Source organism: Lissotriton helveticus, chromosome 6 (genome assembly GCF_964261635.1).
Source record: "Lissotriton helveticus chromosome 6, aLisHel1.1, whole genome shotgun sequence".
Lineage (NCBI taxonomy): Eukaryota > Metazoa > Chordata > Amphibia > Caudata > Salamandridae > Lissotriton > Lissotriton helveticus.
Window position 1 is genome coordinate 1,631,175,956 of NC_136067.1, and position 21,185 is coordinate 1,631,197,140.

Sequence of the window (21,185 nt, forward strand, 5' to 3'; positions counted from 1 at the left end):
TCTCCACTCTAATCTACCCCACTCCACTCCAATCTACCCCATTCCACCTCAGTCTACCCCACTCCAGCCTACCACAATCTACCCCACACCACTCCAATCCACCACAATCCAATCTATCCAACTCCACTCCAATCGGCTCCACTCCACTCTGCTACACACCACTCCAATCTACCACACTCCTCAAATCTAGCCCCCTCACCCCACAGTAATCTACCCCACTCCAATCCACTCCACTCCAAAATACCCCACTCCAGTCATCCCTCTGCAATCTACCCCACTTCAATCTATCCCACTCCATTAAAATCTACCCTACACTAATCCACCCAATCTACCTCACTCCACTCCATCCTAAAGTATCCCACTACATTCCACTCCACCCCACCCTACTATTCCCCAGTCTCTCAATCCACTCCAGTGTCAACTCAACTCCAATCTTACCAACTCCACCCCAATCCACTCCACTCCAATCTACCCCTTTTGACTCTACCCCAATCTACCCCACTCCAATCCACTCAATCTACCCCATGTGCCACTCTGCATTCCACTCTACCCAATTTACCCCACTCCATGTCACTCTAATCTACTACACTCCACTCAAATATACCCCACTCCAGTCCAATGTAACCCACCCCACTCCACCCCAAACTACCCTACTCCAATCTACCCATCTCCAAATTTTCCAAACTACCCGACTTTATTCCATTCTACTTTACTATAATCCACCCAATCTACCCCTGCCCAATCTACCCCACTCCAATCTATCCCAATCCACCCCACGCCATTCTTCCCCAATCTACCCCTCTCCAATCAAATCAACTTCAATATTTCCCACTCTACTCTTCCTGATCTACCCTGCCCCTATCTACCCAATACAATCTACCCCACTCTAATCTAACCTAATCTACCCCACCCCAGTCTACCCTATTTATTTGATGTAGTATATATCTGGATGCAATAACAGAAGCAGCAAAATACCAGTCGGGTGGCACACTATGCTAAGCCCATATTTTTCGCTTCTGTGTTTTTAAGCCACACCCTTAATTGCATTGACCACACCTCTTTGAGAGACCCACTAGTTTTCTCATTCTACTTAAAGCCCTGTCCACTCCAATCTACCTCACCCCAACCTACGCCATGCCACCCCTCTAACTTTTATGCTTAACAGCAGCCACAATGGTGAACAACATGGCTAAAACACCTTGTCAAAGCCAATTGCTCTTGCATAAGTGAGACCTATTGGCTTTGCCAGTGCCTGTCTAATACTCTCCCCCTCTCTTCCCACAGCATAAAGCGCTCTGAGGTGGCTGAAGGGCTGATGCTGGTGCGATATAAATAAAAAATAACTACATACGTAGGACGAAAAGGCATCATGATTGTGTTTAAAACCAAGAAAAGAGCGACGGTTTTAAAGTAAACGGAAACAAGAGTTTCCAATACTAGAGAGTACAGAAATAGCTTCATGTTCTGTAGTTTCTGCCAGAAGAGCACTTTAGACTCAAAAGGAAGTTTATTCTTGACGGTTGTTCTAACGCCATGCATGAAAGCCTGACAAAACAGAGCTCCGGTGACAGCCGAACAAAGGCAGCTGTAATTGGAAAGGATGAAAAGTAGGGAAATATTAAAAATGTTTATATAAATAAATGGATGCAATGCTGAGGCTGGCAGAGAGATTAGGCGGAATAGCACACCGAGTGAGGCCCAGTCAGTTGTTTGACTCACCACAATATGTACGTGCCAACCTGCGAGTAATGAGAGGAATGCGGGGAATGTAGGGCCGATTTACAAACAGCATTAATCGTTGGAAACAGCAGTGCCAATTCATTGAGAAATGTAAGCATCTAGAGACAGCTCATTGTATGTGCTGTACGTTAGTTTTTGCCTGTGCGCGAGCTAACAGCTTTGCCAATGTCTTTTGGCCATGTTGTACAGTAGAGTAGAGTGAAGATGCATGGCATAGAGTGGTAGTGAGTGGCATAGAGTGGCGTGAAGAGAAGTGAAGAGAAGTGAAGTGGTGTAGAGTGAAGTGGCGTGGGGTGGCGTAGAGTGGAGTGGTGTAGAGTGATGTTCAGTGGAGTGGCATGGAGTGGCGTAGAGTAGTATGCAGTGGAGTAGAATGGCGTAGAGTGGAGTGGGGTAGACTAGAGTGCAGTGGCGTAGAGTGCAGTGGGCCAGAGTAGAGTAGAGTGGTGTAGCATGCCGTGGCCTAGTGGAATGCAATCAAAGGCCTACATAAGAGCCTCAGTTCAAGTTCTACCAGGTCCTTAATCTCTGAAGAGAAACCACTCTCACAAGTGTTGTCAGTGTTTCACAGAGGCACTGGTGAGAACTGTATTTTGTACAACATAGAAGAGTGCAGCAGAAACATTGTTTTACTTGGTAACAGATGCTTGGGGGACAAGAAATAATGTTGCAGAATTCTTTACTTTACCAATAGTAAAACATAGACGTGCTCTGAGCCCACTGTAAGCTAACAATGTGTCTTGCAACATGTGCTTTCTTAGGTGAGACCTAAAAATCAGATGAAAGTCCAACCTAAGCAGATGAAAAGGATGGTACCAGCAAAGTTGATGAAAAAATTAGATTCTACTTTCCAGAGAAAGCCAGAGGACATTGTGCTGGTGTGGGTGCAGGAGACTATATTAGCACTATCATTTGAAATATGGACAAAGGTAATTAAATATGTTTAAAAAACCTCTAAATTGTTCACATTTATGTTTGACAGAAATGCCAAATATGAAGCAAGGCAACAATGTTTTGTTGAATACGGACAGGGGTATTCACAAAGGTAACTTACACGTGTGAGCAAGTTACACATGTAAGTTTACTCTTACACTTTGAGTAACTTTACTACTTTTGGCTGTTAATTACTTTTGAATATTAATTATTTACAAGTGTAAAGTTATTCAAAAGTGTGGACTTGCATGTCTCCAAACCCTGAGACAAGACGGTGTAGCCAAATTTACGTGTGTAAGGTACTACTGCCAAAAAGGATAAAAGTAAGACCAACACTACACATGATGTACAAAATACAATGCCTTAGGAAATATTTTTCAATTAATTTAATTTATTTAGACGTTTAAAATATATACAGATATAATTATAATTTAATGTTAAGAAAGTTAAACCTAATTAAAAAACAAATATTTTGTGACCAAATATTTTAATATACTTTTTAATTTAAAAAGAAATGTAAATTGTATTTTTTAGGAAAATAATACAATTATTTCAAATGATTGTTTTTTAATATGGCTTAAAAATAATTTTAATGTAATATATTTTACATTAAATTGATTAAAAACCAAGTAAATAGTATTGCATTATTATTTGTTCTACATTTAAAAATGTAATACTATGCAGTTCTGTGGCGATGGCCGTTGACCGCCTGTGATGCTGGTGCTCAGGAATGGGTGGCCACCCATTTTCAATCCAATTATGGCTTCACAAAGTGAATAATGATGGACACTCCAGAGTACAGGGATACCAGAAGTTTTATTTAAGGACTCTGCCTTCCTAAGAACACGGTGCCCCGCCACCCATAGAAATTTAAATGTAAAGAATCCATCCAGACAAAAAGCAGACTTCCATAAACAGAGCACATTATGTTTCCAAGGACAAATTAATTTCCTTATTTATATTCTACAAATACTATTGCAATTTACTAAGTGTTAACACAAAATCCAAAACATAAACATTCTAATACAAGTTTTGCTCAGGATATCGGTTTAAAAGAAAAAAAGACAACAAATGATCAAATTTTTCATATAATCCTATAACAAAGTGGCTGCTTTCATATCCTTAAACAGAATCCACTTTTAACAAAACGACAATTATTCACAAATAATAATGCTAACAAACACATAATTAATGTTACACAGTTCTACTTTCCAGATAGTGAATTGTGTAAAATTAATTTACATTAATATTCTAACATAAGAATATTTTTACAAATTTTCTCAAGTTCAGTAAACCTTTTTATTTTTCCCTGTACTTTACTGTACGAAGATCACTGCCTACCCAGTGTTAAAGAATAGAGAAAAATACAAATGTTTTTTAAACTTGAAAAATTAGGACCCATCCTTAGCCCTTCATTACTTAGTCTAATAAGTTAGATAAACACACCCCCCTACCAGTACGCCGGGTACGCGGTGTGGAGGGAAACGCCGTCAAGGCAGCATAAAAGAGGGCAAACACTGGGGGGAGAGGTACGGGAGAGGTATATGTACCTCTCCCCCGCCCCTCTGCCCGGAAGTGACGTGGGGATGGGGGACCCTTGAGGGTCCCAAACACTGTGAGGCTGACTCGTGGGACCTCCTGTGGCACTAAGGAGGGGCCGCCCTCTTAGGAGGGCCCCCTTCATGGGCCCGGGGCAGCCCTGCATAGTGCCAATACCGGCAACACTCCCCATCCCCTCCCACAGCAATAACGTGGAGAAATAATCAGACAAGACACATTCTTAGTGGAGAAAATTGCTGTAGGTTTATTTGCATAACAAATATGCCAACATGGTGGGTTATCTTACGGGCGATCCAAGGGCAGGCAGCCCCTCGCCGCCTGCCCGCCTGATGAGCCAAATTACACCGTGGCCAATCCAATTGGTGTTTGTCAGATTTGGGGACGGGGCAACCCCTCTCACCGGTGGACCGCCAGTCCACTCCCTTGCTCACGCTCTACAGGGGCATGAGCAAGGGAGTGAGGTGAGGTGAGTTAGTTGCCAAGAGCAGTCACCATCGGGCGCAACGAGCATCCGGAATGGAGATGCTAAGACAGAGGGGCGGTGGAGCCAAATAACAGTGCTAGGAACTAAAGGCAGACAGGCCGCCTACGCGGGTGATCACACTCGGACCCACTGTGCAGGCGATCCGGCGGAGAGGTCAGGAGTGTGCTCCCATCTTGGAATACCCTCCCACAAGTGGACCGCCAGTCCACTCCCTTGCTCACGCCCCAGAGGGGCGTGAGCAAGGGAGTGAGGTGAGGTGAGTTAGTTGCCAAGAGCAGTCACCATTGGGCGCAACGAGCATCGGGAACGGAGCTGCTAAGACAGAGGGGCGGTGGAGCCAAATAACAGTGCTAGAAACTAAAGGCAGACAGGCTGCCTATGCGGGTGATCACACTCGGACACACTGTGCAGGGTGTGGAGTTGGAACCCTCAGGAGGCACCACTGCCCCCCCTCAGCCAAGAGAATTTAAACAGGGAAAGGGAGGCAAAGACAAAGCAAACCAGTGCATAAGAGTGTGGAAATAAGCACTCTACAACACTCTTGGCAGAAGGTGAAAAGTCTGTACACCAGGAGCTACAGTTAAAATCATGTGTTAAGGAAAAAATGGCAGACCAGCAAAATGATACCACCACTCTCAAGATACAGGTCAGTGAACTATATGAGACAAGCAAAGCTCTGGAGGCAAAACTTGATGAGTATGAAGGGAGATCCAGGCGGAAAAAGGTGAGCATTTTTCGGGGTCCTTAACGAGCAGAGGGGTTTGCGGCGGACCTGTTCGTAGAAGATCTTATCCTGAAATGTCTTTAACCACGAGGCCTATCAAAATATTTTTCAGTAGAGTGCACCCACAGAGAAACAGGGGGCCAACCAAGACCAGAAGCATCACCAATACCAATATTAGCCCACATATTTAATTTTAGAGACCGCGACTCAATACTCCAAACTGCACGTAGTGCAACTCCCGTGCGCTATGAAAATAGCGAAAACTCATTCTTCCCGGACTTAACAATCAAAGTTCAAAAACAGAGGTGCAGCTTCTTTGAGGTGAAAAAGGTTCTGCGAGAGAAAGGACTACAATATGCAATGCTCTTCCCGACCAAACTCAGGGAAAGTTAGATTTTTCGCCAACCCAGAGGAAGCATGGTAATGGCTAGATGGATGGCGACGAGTTGGAGATTCTAGTCCCAAAGCAAAAAGAGACAAACTCCCAAAGAAGACTCTGGAAATAGTGGACCCCAGCAGGAGGTGAACAGACAGCAGTAAGGGAGATTGTCCGACGGAGTATCCAGGACATCTACGAATCTCTAAGGATGGCACCTGGAGTAAAGACGTGACCCTTAGTAACTCAAACGAAGAATCAAACTCAGTGGTATCTCCAGTTTCAGGAAATCAAACCCTGGATCAACGAAACATCTAAACAGTGAGGTGGAGCACATGACTACTACACTTGGGACGTTGCACTGAACTCGAGAGAAGCTTGGATAAATTAGTATACTTTACCTAGCATACAAGACTGTTGGGGAGCGGCGGCAAGGGAGGCAAGGGAGGGGAGGGACGCTGTGACATTGTCTCCACAGTTAAGATTGGGGAGGGACGACAGGCGCTCTGAAGAGTTGGGGATACAGGTAGTTCAAAGCCCAAGATGCAGGGAGGCAGGGAGGCAGGGAGGGGGAAATGTTTTTTATAAGGTGTCAGGGTACTTGGGTAGTTTTTATTGTAGTTAAGGTTAGTAAGTACTCAACTTGGCAACCAGAACAGACAACCATGTTCCCAGGGGCAGAGTGAAGGAAGCCTTTATCTTTTGCGGTACGATCAATGGGTGGGCGGCATAAGGAAGTAAAGGCCCCCAAAACGCAGGGCTCAAACATTTCCAAACAGGGGGGCGTGGCTAGCAGCCAACATGGCGACAGCTTAGTTTGAGAGCTCCTTCAGGCACTGCGACATAATCATTAATCCGGCACATATATCCGGGACAGCAACCACCCGAAGCGGCGGCGGTCGGGTCCGGGGTCGGAGCGGATACCCCAGGTGAAATTCTGGAGGCCGCCGAGGTCCGGAACCCGCCGAACCAGATCCTGACGTGCGGGGCCTGTTGCTGGAGGAGAAGCACCGGCCTCGCGTGCCCCACGAGCCCCGGCGGAAGTGAGGCCGGACCGGCTTGAGGACAGTGACGCTGCCCGGAGACCCGCTGGGGACTCGCACTCAACAAAAACTGCCACCGGAGCAGCGGAGGTGCCATCTGCCCAGTGCCGGGGTACAGTGAACCCCACTCCGCCTGCTGGTGTTGGCGTGGGGCGGCGGCGGGGAGGAGAAATCCACGGGGACGAAGGAGAGACGAGGTGGCCACGGGACGTGGAGAGGCGGTGAGCCCCCCCCTCCGGCCACATTGTGCGGGACGTCTACGAGATCCGACAGGGGAGCCTCGCCTGACTTGGCCTCCCGGGGTGAGTGCGTCTACTTGTGCGGGCGGGCGGTGAGCCGACAGCGGAGGAGTCTGGTGCCCCTGGGGGACGGCTCAGGAAGACATTGTACCGCGTACGACCGCGGTGGAAACGGCCAGCGCCCGACAACCCTAGCACACTGGCAGCTGGACTGGCGGTCCTGACCCACTCCTGATATTGCAGCCTCACAGTGAGAGGCACCCTTCCGGGTCCTTGCCCTCCTTTCTGACCGCGACACCATAATCGCGCATTGAAGAGCCTGAGTGCGTCTAGTGTGGTGCTCCGCCTGGCTGCGTGCGGCCTGGGCCCTTGCCGGCTCTACCACCGTGCCACCCTCCTGACCGCGGCAAGACCTCTGCCTGCCGGCGACGCAGTACTCTGCCCGCCGGACATAGTGGATAAGAACAGCAAAGCCTTCCAGACGGCGATAACACCCGGGCGCGCGGATGCCCACCGGTGGTATCCTGCACTAAAGTGCTTGCGCTGAGGGGACTGGAATATATTGTCGGACTGCACCCCCGACGGCGGCCCCCTGGCGTACGTATCGGGAGGAGAAGCGCTAATCTTCAGTGACCCGCGGCGGGCGAGGGGGAGGACCCAAAATCCACGAGTCTCAACGCCATGGCAGGCAAGGGCACCAGGACTGGGTCTACTACGCAGGTCAGACTGGAAAAATTTGCTTACAGCCAGCACGGACAGGCACAGCACGGTGGGCGCAACTCCACGGGAGCCGCCCCGGCGACGGAAGGGTCCGCAAAAATAACGTTGGAGGACATTATGAACACCCTTACGGAGGTCAAGGCGACTGTGGGCTCCATTTCCTCTGAAGTCACGCTCCTACGTGCAGACTTTCACAAAATGGCTGAAAGAGTGTCCCAGGTGGAGGTAGTCACGAAATCGCTGATAGAAGACACGTCCGAACTTCAGATTGCCATGGAACGCATGGACAAAGTCACCAAACTCCTGCAAGACAAGTTGGACGACCAAGAAGGGCGTTCACGAAGAAATAACGTACGTATCCTTGGTCTTCCGGAATCAGAAGGGAAGGGGGCCATGGACCTCTACGTCGAAGACCTCATCAAGAACAAGCTGAAACCTAAAGGACTATCTCACTTCTTTTCGGTGGAAAGAGCACACAGGGTTCCGGGCGGGCCCCCTAAGCAGGGGGCGACGCCGAGGCCGGTGTTGGCGAGACTCTTCAATTTTAGGGACAGGGATGCGGTCCTGCAGGCAGCAAGGGTCTCCCCACCTGTTAAGATTCAAAATGCGACATTATCCTTCTTCCCGGACTACACGGCAGAGGTGGCCAGACGCCGCAAATCGTTCACGGAGGTGAAGAAAGCACTGCGGGACAAGGAACTGCCGTATTCCATGCTGTTCCCCGCCAAGCTACGGGTAGTGGCTGATGGAAAGACGTGGTTCTTCGATAAGCCAGAGACTGCTCACGACTGGCTGGAGGGCTGGCGACAGGTGGGACAGCGTCATCGTCCACGCAAAGATCGGACTAATCATCACAACATCACACCATTGGAAGACAAGACCGACCCCCCGCCTCACCGCGAGGACACGGCGGCAACGGAGTCCGACTCGACACAAGATCCGCTAACCCAGGGTGACCAACACTGATCTGGTGATTGACTGTGCACGAGGTGACCTGGGGATGCCGCGCCGGACCTTGGACTTGATGCCGCTGAGTAAGGTGGACACATTTAGTGCCTGAGGGGGCCTCACCAACCCCACGAGCAAGTAAGATAGTTGGGGAAGGACTAAAGCACTCTGCGAAGTTGGGGATACGGGCGGGTTTCTGTCCGTGGAGCAGGGGAGCAGGGAGGGGGGATGGGGTTAATGTTTTACTGTTTGCATTTTTGGTATTGTTCATCACTCACCTCACACGTTCTGATACCACCCTGGGCCATGGCATGCTCCTCGTTCTCATCACGCCAGTCACCGACACATTGCTAACGACAATCTCCAAACGGTCTCATGGCTAACTTACCTCAGACTCCACCCGCTGGGAATGCCACGGTAACGGTGGGAGTGCCCCCTCTGCGCCTGCTCACATGGAACGTCAGGGGGTTGGGTGACAAAATAAAGAGGGGCCTGGTACTGCAGGCTATTAAACGGCAGAGCCCAGATGTGGTTCTGCTACAGGAAACGCACCTTACGGGGACGACGTGCAAAGCGCTTGATCGGCGCGGATACAAGATGGCGACACATGCAGATTTTACTTCAGGGTCCAGGGGAACGGGGATACTACTGAAAAAGTCATCACCCTTTATACTCACACACCATGCGACAGACGACCGGGGATGCTTCGCAGCGATACATGGCCAATGGGAGGGTAGACCGCTTAATGTGGTATCAGTATACATTCCCCCGGCACTACACTCCGTGACATTACCTGCACTGGGTAAATTCCTGCTGGACCTCCCTGAGGGTGACACAATCATTGGGGGGGATTTGAATGCCATCATGGACCCTGCGTTAGACGCCTTTCCCACTAGGGCCCGCTCAAGGGGACTTTCACCTCTTCCTGAATTTTTAGATGCATTGGGCATTGTGGATATATGGCGACATTTACACCCCGCAGCGACCCAGTACACCTTTTACTCCGCAGTCCACAATAGCCTATCTCGCATTGACTACTTTCTGTTCCTGGGGGGGGGGGGGGGTTGGGCACGGTTGACACGATCGACATTCTACCCAGGGGCATATCTGACCACTCGCCAGTCACGCTCACCCTTACTACTGGAGAACAGAAATGCGCAAGGCTCTACCCCATTTATCCGAATTATCTGAAGGTCCCTAAATTAAGACGGAAATTGAAATTAGCGACGACACAATACTTTGCGGAGAATAGTGGCTCGGTGACCTCCCCGTCGATTCTGTGGGAGGCCTACAAGGCCGTCCTGCGAGGGGCAGCGATAGCAGCCATTACGGGACACAAGCGTGATTCCCGGAAGGAGCTCACAGAGCTAGAATTGGCACTCCACGTTGCCAACACGGCACACATGGCGGACCCTTCCCCGGATACGACACACGTGCTAAAGTTGCGGCAGCAGCAGTACCAGACCCACCTGAGAACGACCGAGAAGGGCTACATAGCAAACACTAAACATAGAATTTATGAAGTAGGCGACAAGGCAGGGAAAATGCTGGCGTGGTTAGATAGGAGGGAGGGAGGCGCGAGAGGAATTCAGAGACTCATTAATACTGACGGCCAAGTACTAACACACCCAGAGGACATAGTGCAAGCTTTGGCACGTCACTTTCACACCATATATACACCAGAGCATGTTGTCACTGCTCAAATGGCGGCGGCGTCGCTGGCGGACATTATCCTCCCCGGCATACCGCCGGAGGCTGCACAAGAGTTAGAGGCAGATCCTTCAGAAGAGGAAATCCAATTGGCAATACATTCACTACAATCAGGCAAAGCACTGGGACCTAACGGGCTTCCGGTGGAATGGTATAAATCGATGGCCTCAGAACTTAGTGGTCCCCTGCTGGACATGTATCTGGACAGTAGGGAACGGGCTGAACTACCACTGGATCAACGCACGGCCACGATCGTAGCTATACCTAAACCAGGTAAACCCCCAGAAGACTGTGCCTCATATTGCCCGATATCATTATTAAATGCGGAAGCCAAAATACTGGCTAAACTTCTGGCCACCCGCCTGATGCCACACCTGAGTACCCTGATCCATCCCGACCAATCAGGCTTTCTGCCCCATAGGATCACGGCACTGAACCTCAGGAGAGTTCATGGGGTAATGGCGAGATCACACCTTCTCACTGAGAGGGCAGTGATCCTTTCCCTAGATGCGAAAATGGCTTTCGACCTAGTGGAATGGGAGTACCTCTACGAGGTGCTCGCACGTATGGGCTTTGGGTCGAAATATATCGCCTGGATACGTCTACTTTATACTAACCCAGTGGCGCAAGTGGTGTCTAATGGCCACATCTCACCGGCGTTCCCGTTGAGCAGAGGTACCAGGCAGGGATGCCCTTTATCGCCCCTGCTTTTCGCATTGGTACTCGAGCCTTTAGCTATCCTGATCAGACACACACCCTTGTTTCGAGGCATTGAATGGGAGGAGGGGTGGGAAGATAAGGTCTCCCTATATGCCGACGATATGCTCATTTACATGGTCGACCCTGATAGCGGCATCCCAGCCCTTCTGGACATTTGCAACACGCATGGGGCGACTTCGGGCTATACCCTTAATTGGTCGAAATCAATGATCTACATGTTGAAGGGGCTGGCGCCGAGACTGCCTGTCGATTGCCCTTTAGCAGAACCGGTGACCTCCTTCAGGTACCTGGGCATTGTCATTGTGCATTCTGAAACAGATTTCTTCACTAGCAACCCAAAACCGCCTCTGGACCGCCTGCGAGCTGACGTTAAGCACTGGGCGGCCCTGCCCCTCACCCTCTTGGGGCGCGCAGCCTTATTCAAGATGATGGCACTCCCCAGATTTCTGTATGTACTGGGAAACACCCCGCATCTTGTCCCTCCGCAATACTTTACACAGATTGCGGCATTGGTCTCCAATCTCCTCTGGAGCAATGGTACAGCGCGAATAGCCTACGACAAATTGGTAAAAAGTTGGTATGAGGGGGGAATCGCACTTCCCAACATTCAGGTGTATTACTGGGCGGCTCAACTTAAAATAATTAACCAGTGGGTTCACGCCCCGAGAAACGACCCAGCATACAGGGCTGATTGGGCACAGTTAGGAACAGACTCCATGCTGTCGGTACTGTATAATAAACCAAGGCTTAAACTTCTGCACGGCCCGACACGACACACAGCAGCCCTCTGGCATACAGCACAGGCACGACTGGGCTGGACAGGCAGAATTACCAAAATGAAGCCACTGTGGGACACGAAGTCACTGGGGAACCTTAGAACATGCAAGGGATTCACACAGTGGGACCTGATAGGTATCTCCACGGTGGGGGACCTTTGGGACAATGACACAGTGATACCATTCTCGCAACTTCAACAGCAGTATGATCTCAGACCCACTGAAACGTTTCGCTATGTCCAGATTAGACACGCACTGCTACAAGCGGTCCCGCAGGGCACTGCACTGCCGGACTCCTCGCCACTTGAGGACAGGCTATTAACAGAGTATATGCAGCAGAGCGCCACGTCCCTCACTTACAAAAAACTAATCAACAACTTAAAAGACCCCACGACAAAACTTAAGGAACATTGGGAGGGGGAGGTAGGTATGATGGATGAATCGGAGTGGAATGAGGCCTTGGCTTCTCCAAGGGAAATAGGCATTTCGGCCAAATTTAGACTGGTGCAACTAAAAATCTTACATCGCATCTACTACACCAGGACACTACTCCACAAAATACACAGAGCGCCCACTCCCTTTTGCTTGAGAGGTTGCGGGGAGGAGGGAACACTGTTCCACACACTCTGGGACTGCCCAAAAATACGGGGATACTGGACACGGGTAATGCGCACCATATCCCAGACACTTAGAGTTTCCACTGTGCCAGACCCGCGTAAATGCCTTCTAAACATTTGGGACCCCAATGACCTGAACAGATATGGCATCATCTGGGCCACACTTGCCATGACAGTAGCGAAACGTGATATTGCGCAGAAGTGGGGGGCTCCGGACGTGCCCACAGTGGAAGGTTGGGCTGAACACATGGACATCCTAATGGTCACGGAAAGAGCTGTGTATGTCCTTCGAGCTGCCCCAAGGAAATGGAACAAGGTGTGGACAGACTGGAATGTTTACAGGGGGGAAATCTGTGAGCCCTTACCGGAGGGTGATGACCTAGATTCTGAGGAGGGGGAGGAGTGAGGGATGAGACTAAGGGTTTATGCTTTTCAGTACTAATTGTACCATCGTGATGAGAAGATGGCAATGAGTTCAGACACAAGGGCAAAGAAGCATGGTTGGGTGAGGAGAAGTATGCGACCTAATTAGAAGTGATGACACTGCGTTGGGATATGGGGGGGGAATGTTTCTTAAAAGTTACAAGACAATTTCACAGGTTGGGCATCGTGACTCTACTACTTGACAAGTTAAGCACTATTGGTAATATTTATTGATGTACGGAACTCCATATGCGGGGTTTGGGCGAACAGATTAAGATTGTGCTATAACGAGATTGCTACCGCTTATGTATCTAAGTTGATGTTATGCAAACATAAATGTGACAAGTGTATGTATCATTCTCACTGATTGCACCACCTTTATATTAATAAAAGATTTAAAAAAAAAAATTAAAAAAAATTCCAAACAGGAAGACATAAGATACATTAAAGGGGAGGGAATGGCTGACACGATTAATATTCCCCAACTGTGGCTGCTATCATGGAATGTCAGTGGGCTGGCTGACAAGCTAAAAAGGGGGCTGTTACTACAATTCATTAAGCGATGTTTGCCGGACATGACCCTATTGCAGGAAACACACCTAGTGGGTAATACCTGCAGGGCTCTGGATAAATGGGTAAACAAGTTAGCCGTGGAATTTGGGGTTCACCTTCGGGTTGAGTGGGGTGAGGGTGCTGGTAAGCAATTCCCATTCATCCTGGAACGGATTTGGGTGGACGACTGGGGTAGAGTCGCAGCACTGACAGGCAAGTGGGAAGGGAAAACGATCAACATAGTCCCAGTATACATACCGCCAGCACTTCACAACATCGCCATCCCTGACTTGAACACATTCCTTCTGAGGTTGCCGGAAGGAGCGCTCCTGATTGGAGGCGATTTTAACATGACACCAAAGGACATTCAAGACTGATTCCCCGCTAGGCCGCAACCCTTCCATTCCTCCGCACTTAGAGATTTCTTGAAAGCAATGGGACTCGCTGATGTCTGGCGCACTCAGAATCCCACTAAAACTGCAATTCACTTATTACTCAGAGGCAAATAACAGTCACTCATGCATAGATTTTCTGTTCACACATGCAGATAGAGTTCCTTGCTTTAGGGAAGTACACCACCTGGCACGGGGACTTTCTGACCACCCCCTGTTATGGGCAAGCTACCAAGCTGAGACTTGGGGTACCCAATGAAACATTGCAGCCATTGTGCCTAAAGGTCCCTCAGATACCAAAAGGCTTAGTTCGACCACAAAAACCTATTTAGATGAAAACATAACTTGGTAGCATCAGCACAAATCTTGTGGGACGCTTATGAGACAGTCATAAAAGGGGAGGTCTCTCACTAATGGTAGGACACAAAAGAGATAAGAGAGCGGCCCTGAAGGAGTTGGAGCGTGATATTTCCAACCTAGAGACCCAACCGCCAGAGTGCCACACAGAAAAGCTGCTAATTACTGTGCAGTGCAAAAGACAGGAGTATAGGGAATTGGCCTCAGAGGCGGCCAGAGCCAAAATGTCGGCTACTAGAAACCACATTTCTGAGCACCGCGATAAAATCGGAAAGCTATTGGCCTGGCTGCAGCGGCACCAAAAAGCAAATAGGTGGGTGAGTACAGTCACAACAGTTGATCCCCAAGAGATAGCGGAGATATTTGCACAACATTTGCCAGGGTACACTTTTAAAGCCCTACGGCCCCTGCAGAGTGCTCAAAGGCCATCTTGGCTCAACTACCCCTTACAAGTCCTGGCCTCGGAGGCTGCAGGAGGTATGGAGAACGATTTTACGGTGGAGGAAGTAGACTCTGCGATACACAGTCTACAGTCTGGAAAGGCGATGGAACCGAATGGCCTTCTGATCGAACTATATAAAGCTGTGGCTTCCTAGGTCGCGCCATACCTACTCCGAATATACTATGAGAGTGTAAGGGCCAGGGAGTTGCCCAGCGATCAATGTTTTTTTTTTACAACAAATTTTTTATTGATTGATCAGGTAAAAGCATATATGCGGCTCTCCACAATCAGGAGATCACCACCAAATATCGTGACACGTTTCAGTATTATTGCATAGCCCAATCAATGAAAAGAGGAAAATAAGAGCCACCCCCCCACCTCCACCCCCTTACCCCAACCACCCAACTTCCCGTCTACCCACCCCTTATCCCTCCCTAACCCCATGCACGTGATCACATTAAGCCTTCAGCACTTGGTCGTAGGGTGCCCGGTATGGCGCACCGCCCTAGGCACGAGGGTCCTCCTCCACCTGTAGTCCATCCTCCTGTTCTGCCGGAGTGTCCAGAGGCAACCCCCTATACTCCGCCCACCTTTTCCAGATTTTATAGTGCTTACGGGGGCATCCTCTGGCCTCAAACACCGGGCGCTCCAGCCCCATAAAGTAGTCCAGGCCAGCCTTCCATGCACACAGTGGGGGGGCTCGCACTCCCTTCCACGCTCGTGCCAGGTCCCTTTTTGCAACGACCAGACCCAGTAACAATAGATGGCGCTTGTATATATTTCCTCCTACACTTTCCAATACATGGAGGAGCCCTAGTCTTGGGGTGCGGGGAAGATCCCACCCCAATACCTCTGACAAACAACTCCATACACCACTCCAGAATCTGGTCAGGCCAGCACAAGACCACACAGTGTGCAGCAGCGTACCCCTCTCAACTCCACAGCGCAGGCACTCCGGAGACACAATCAGGCCCGCCTTCCACAACCGTTCCCGGGTGTAATAGGCCCTGTGTAAGTATTTGAACTGGATGAGCCTGAGTCGTATCGCTATGGCAGTCCCTCTTGGGGACTCTAGTGCCTCCCTCCAATCATCATCATCTAAAGTTCCAACGTCTTTCTCCCAGGCATCTTTAAGGGGAAGTAGGGAGGAGGAGCAGTGCGTGACTAGCGTCTGATAGATTCGGGACACTTTCTTATCGCCGAGGTCTCCCATGAAGACTTTCGCCTCCACTGGGCTGAATTCGGTAATGACTCCAAGCCCGCAATGCTAGGCGCAAGCGCATGACGGAACTGTAGATGGCGAAAGAATTGGGTCTTGGGCATTTGGAACTCGGTATTGAGCTCCTGGAAGGATTTGAGGGTGACCCCGGTCATTACATGTCCTAGCGACGAGATCCCGATGGCGTCCCACCCACCGAACCCCGTCAACGAGGCCAGCCCGGGGAGCCTCCCGTTCTTCCCCAGCGGAGTCTCTGCTGTTAATCTGCCCCACCAGCCCATGCGGCGCAGCGCCTGTCGCCATATAACAAAGACCACTCGCGTGGTACATGGCAGCTTTCGCGGTAGCTTGGCCGAGTAAAGGATCGTGTGTAACGTGTTATCACCCATCAGCGAGCGCCCTAGGGCGTATGCTGGGTCTCCTCTGTCCCCATACCACCATTCGTTAAGTACCAGCAAGTGGGAGGCCTGATAATAAGACAATAGGTCCGATGTGGCCAGGCCACCACAATACGTGGACAGGAAGCACGTCCGCAGCGCCACCCTGGCTGCCCCTCCAGCCCACAGGAAACGGCTCAAGACAGAATTAACCCGACGAAACCATTGGGGAGCGATAAGGTGGGGGTGGTTCTGCAGCTGGTATAAGAGGCGCGGGAGTGCGACCATTTTGAAGATCTCAGATCTACCAAAAATAGTAAGACGCATCCGAGACCACGTTTTAACATCCGTCTGGACCCTTTCCCACACCGATACCACGTTGCGTTCCCAAGCAACGTCCGCGGACTCGGAGAGGAACACTCCTAGGTACTTTAATCCCCCGGCCGCCACCTGCAACGTCGATGCCAAGGGTCCGACACTACCCCGCCACCCAACACCCACAGGGTGGACTTACGCGGGTTTAGACAAAGGCCCGATACCTCCCCGAAGATACGCATTATCTCCAAGACTCGGGGGCACGATCTGTGTAAATCTGTAAGGAAGAAGAGGACATCGTCTGCATATAGTGCAATTCTGTCGGTGAGGTTTCCACCCCACTCAAAGCTCCGCATCTGCGCGTCGATGCGTACCCAAGAGGCCAGGGGCTCCATAGCCAGCGCAAATAAATACGGGGAGAGCGGGCGCCCCTGTCGGGTCCCCCGGCCGATTGGAAACCTCTCGGAGACCGCCCCGGAGACACGTACAGATGCCGTGATATCGGTATAGAGCAGTTTGATGTAGGAGATAAACACCGGGCCCAGGTTGAGGCGAGGCAGGAGCGCGAACATGTATGTCCAACTGACCGAATCAAAGGCTCTATCTATATCCGCTAGTAGTAGGGCCGCCCGTTCTCCCTTGGCCCCAACAGCATCAACTGCCGCCTGCGCCCGCCTGATATTGTGCCGCGTCGCCCTATTTGGCATGAAACCAGCCTGGTCCGGGTGGACCAGGGCAGTCACGTACGGGAGAAGGCGGTTCCCCAAGGCCTTAGCCAGCAGCTTAGCCTCGATATTGAGTAAGGAGATTGGGCGATAGGAGTCCGGCCTGTCTGGGGGCCTGCCAGGCTTTTGAAAGACCACAACTTCGGCGTGCCGCCAGTCAGCTGGTAGTCTACCCTGGGATCGCGCCGCCTCCAGTGCGGTCCGGTAATGGGACCCCAATTGGAGGTGGAATGTCTTATAAAATTCACACGGGAAGCCGCTTGGCCCAGGCGCCTTCCCTGTGTTGAGCTGTCCCAACGCGTCTCCCAGTTCCTCCGCCGTCAGGGGAAGGTCTAGCGCTGTTCTGGTTTCATCTGAGACCGCCTTCGGAGGTAAGTCCGCAATGAATTTATCAATCACGTCCGCCGATAGGTAATCCCGCGGAGCATATTGCTCCCTATAATAGTGGGCGAAGCTAGCCGCCAGTGCAGCCGGGTCCATGATCGCCACACCATCCCCATCGGTGAGACCCGGTAGCGTAAGCGGTTGGAGGGTATGCTGACATAACCTATGGAGCATGGTACAGGACTTATCCCCCCACTGATAGACTCTACTCCGCGTGGCCAGCCACGCTTGTCTAGCCTCGTCCAGTAACACAGACGCATATGACTGCTGTGCCTGCAGGAGCAACCTCACCGCCACCTCATCCCCCCCTCCCCGGCACTGCTGTTCTAGAGTTTCCACCTGCGCGGCCGCCTCAGTGATGGCCTCTCGACGTTGTCGACGGGCCGCCGCACACCATGCAATGTCTATCCCTCTCCAGCAATCAATGTTTGGCCTCTATAATGGTGATCCATTAACCAGGTAAACCAGCAGATCAATGTGCCTCAAGCTGCCCTATCTCACTCCTTAACTTCTAAATAAAGATATTGGCTAAACTACTCGTTGCCAGGCTTGTATGACATGTCTCACACCTGATACACCCCGACCAATCAGGATTTATGCCGGGAAGAAATACGGCACTCAACCTGAGGCACCTCCACTTGGTAATAAGCAGGAAAGATACAATTAGAGATGACAAACCGGCCTATAGAATGGCTAGGCATTTGTTGGGAGAGGGAGGATACTTGAGAGCCCTATACCCGAAACAGAGAAGGAAAACGTTGACTGGACCCACAGCGCATACAATCTCCCTCTGGCATAGGTGGACAAAAGGTAGGGGTGGCACAATAAACTAACTCAAAATACGCCACTCTGGGTAAACGAGAGACTAGGAGGACTTCACACAATAAATAAATTCAATAAATGGGACCTTATTGGTATCAGACAGTGGGAAACCTATGGAAAAAGGGGAAGTTGGTCCCATTTGCGGAAATTCGGTTGAGGTTTGACCTGGCACCTGCCGAAACCTTCTGATACCTCCAAGTGAGGCATGCCCTGATGGCAGCTATTCCTCCGGGAAGTAGCCTCTCTGAAGCCTCATCTCTCGAGGACAGGCTTCTCACAGAATATATGGATAAGAAGGCAATTTCCCTCGCATATAAAAAGCTAATATATAATTCCTCTGATCACCTGGAAAAATTCAGTGATCTCTGGCACCGTGACTTAGGTGGGCTGGACGACGACGACTGGCAAGAGGCTCAGGGTTCTCCCTGGGGGGTAGCCATATCAGCTAAATTAAGACTCATCCAACTGAAAATCCTACACAGAACATACTTGCCTAGAACCACACTAGGTAAAATGGGTAGAGGAATCAAAAAATAATGTCAGCGAGCTTGTGGACAGGAAGGCACATTCTACCACCTAATTTGGGACTGCCCGGTGATAAGGAACGAGGAAGGAGGTGCTGAACGTAATGGCAGGAGTCTGCAGGGGGAGTCGGTCCAGAGCTGAAACTATGCCTCGTGAAAGTCTGGGAGGGGACGGATTTTAATTGGAAAGATCAGATATGGGCAACAGTGGGAATGATTATAGCTAAATATAACATAGCTAGATACTGAGGGGCTCAAGGTGCACCGTTGCCTTGGGACTGGGTGAAAAACATGGATTCATGAATGATCACAGAAAGGGCGGTATATAGCGGTAGAGGCTGTCTACAGAAATGGGACCTGATCTGGGGAAAATGGACCGATTATAGAGGGGAAATTTGCACCAGCTCCACAGTGATAGCAAATGGGACCAAGAGATGAAAGGATGATACCCGGATCAGCGATCGAGGAAGAATTGATATCAGACTAATATGCTGAAGTAATGTTTATCTTGGTAGCAATTTGATAGTGAATTGTAAGCGGACCAAGTGGTAACTGGTTGTCTGCAATTGAATCTGTAATTCATTAATAAAAAGATGATTTAAAAAAAAATGTCTTACCGGCTGCCTGCAAAGTACCCAAACCTACGTATTCCCCACACTCCTGTCCCATATGTGCCAGCTGAAAGGCATTTGCTCTTATGGGCATCTCATTGGCTTACGGCCTAGCTTTTTTGCAAAGCTAAAAATCGATTCACAAGATGCCACTATCTTCTGGGATCTCTCAGTTATTAACCTATTCCAAGTCAAGGTGCAATCGAACAAAATGCTCAAATAATGAATATTCAATATCTTAGTGATAGGAGTCTCCCCAATTAAAAAACTTTTGGAGCAAGTGTTTTTTGGACCGCAGGTCAGAAGAAAGGATTTTTCGTGGAATAATAGAAAAGTTCAAGAAGTTTTGCTTATGATATCCAATTGAACATTAAGTAGATGCCTACAAAAAACAAAGACCAAACGTCCTTACTCCCCAGAGATGTCAGTGGCTTTACTAGAGGTGCTCCCACATGGGGGCCACTGGAGAGGATTGGAGGAATGGATGGAAGTTACATGGGTAACTAAAATAGGTGACTTCTATAGAGACGGAGAACTATTTCCATTCGCGGAATTCCGAGCGGTCTGGAACATTCCGCAGTGACACTTTTTACTATATGGGGGATCACAGGGGCCATGTGCAGATTCTAGGGAGAGGGACAACCGAACCTCCCACACACTCCACATGTGAATATGCAAGCCTAGCAGGGGGCGTCATCAGAGGTGTCTCATGCCTCTACTGAACCATTCGACGAGACTCCACAAAACCACTAGAGGGGTTACGAGCCAAGTGGGAAGCTGACCTAGGTAATCCCATAGAGGATAAGGACTGGGAAAATACACTCCTGAGGGCCACTAAAGTATCCCGTAATGCACGATTCCAGTTAATCAGCTTTTACATTTTGCATAGAGCATACTTCACACCAGACAGAATAAATCGGTATTTCCACCGGGACGATGCGAGCTGCCCACGTTGTAGGGAGGCAGGAGCTAGCTATATGAACATGATGTAGAGTTGTCCACAGCTTGAAGGGTATTGGCAAGAAGTGATCAGGGAAATAGCGTGAGTCACAGGGAAAGAGATACCATGCACCCCAGACGACGTGCTGCTTAACCTGTTCCCCCACTCCGCAAAGACCAAAGTAACAGCGAGGTTCCAAGGCCTTGCCTATATACTGGCAAAGCGAGAACTGACGAGCAAGTGGAAGGCCCCAGCAGGCCCTAGTATACTAAACTGGAAGCGGGAACTGGAGAAATGGGCGGGCTGCGAAAATAGAATACTGCTTAGGAACGCAAAGCGAGGATTAGGCAGACTAGAGAGGGCACAGGCTTTGGGAGCCCTCGTTGATGACCTTAAAAATACAGATCGGGATTCCACTACCAGCACCCCACAGGGCCGGTCCTGACCAGATAGCACTAACAACCAGGAACAGGGGAGGGAGCAACGTGCATAACACAACAAACACAGCCACA

At 50.0% G+C, this 21,185-nt stretch overlaps 1 protein-coding gene across 1 annotated transcript in view; it reads left to right on the forward strand.

The window, feature by feature from the left end:
• The window catches only part of LOC144762811 (uncharacterized), a 240,806-nt gene that overhangs the window by 192,483 nt on the left and 27,138 nt on the right, over positions 1-21,185 (forward strand). The window contains exon 3 of the mRNA XM_078648094.1: positions 2,502-2,669. Within this exon, the coding sequence (XP_078504220.1) occupies positions 2,502-2,669 (168 nt within the window). The remainder of the gene's footprint in view (positions 1-2,501; positions 2,670-21,185) is intronic.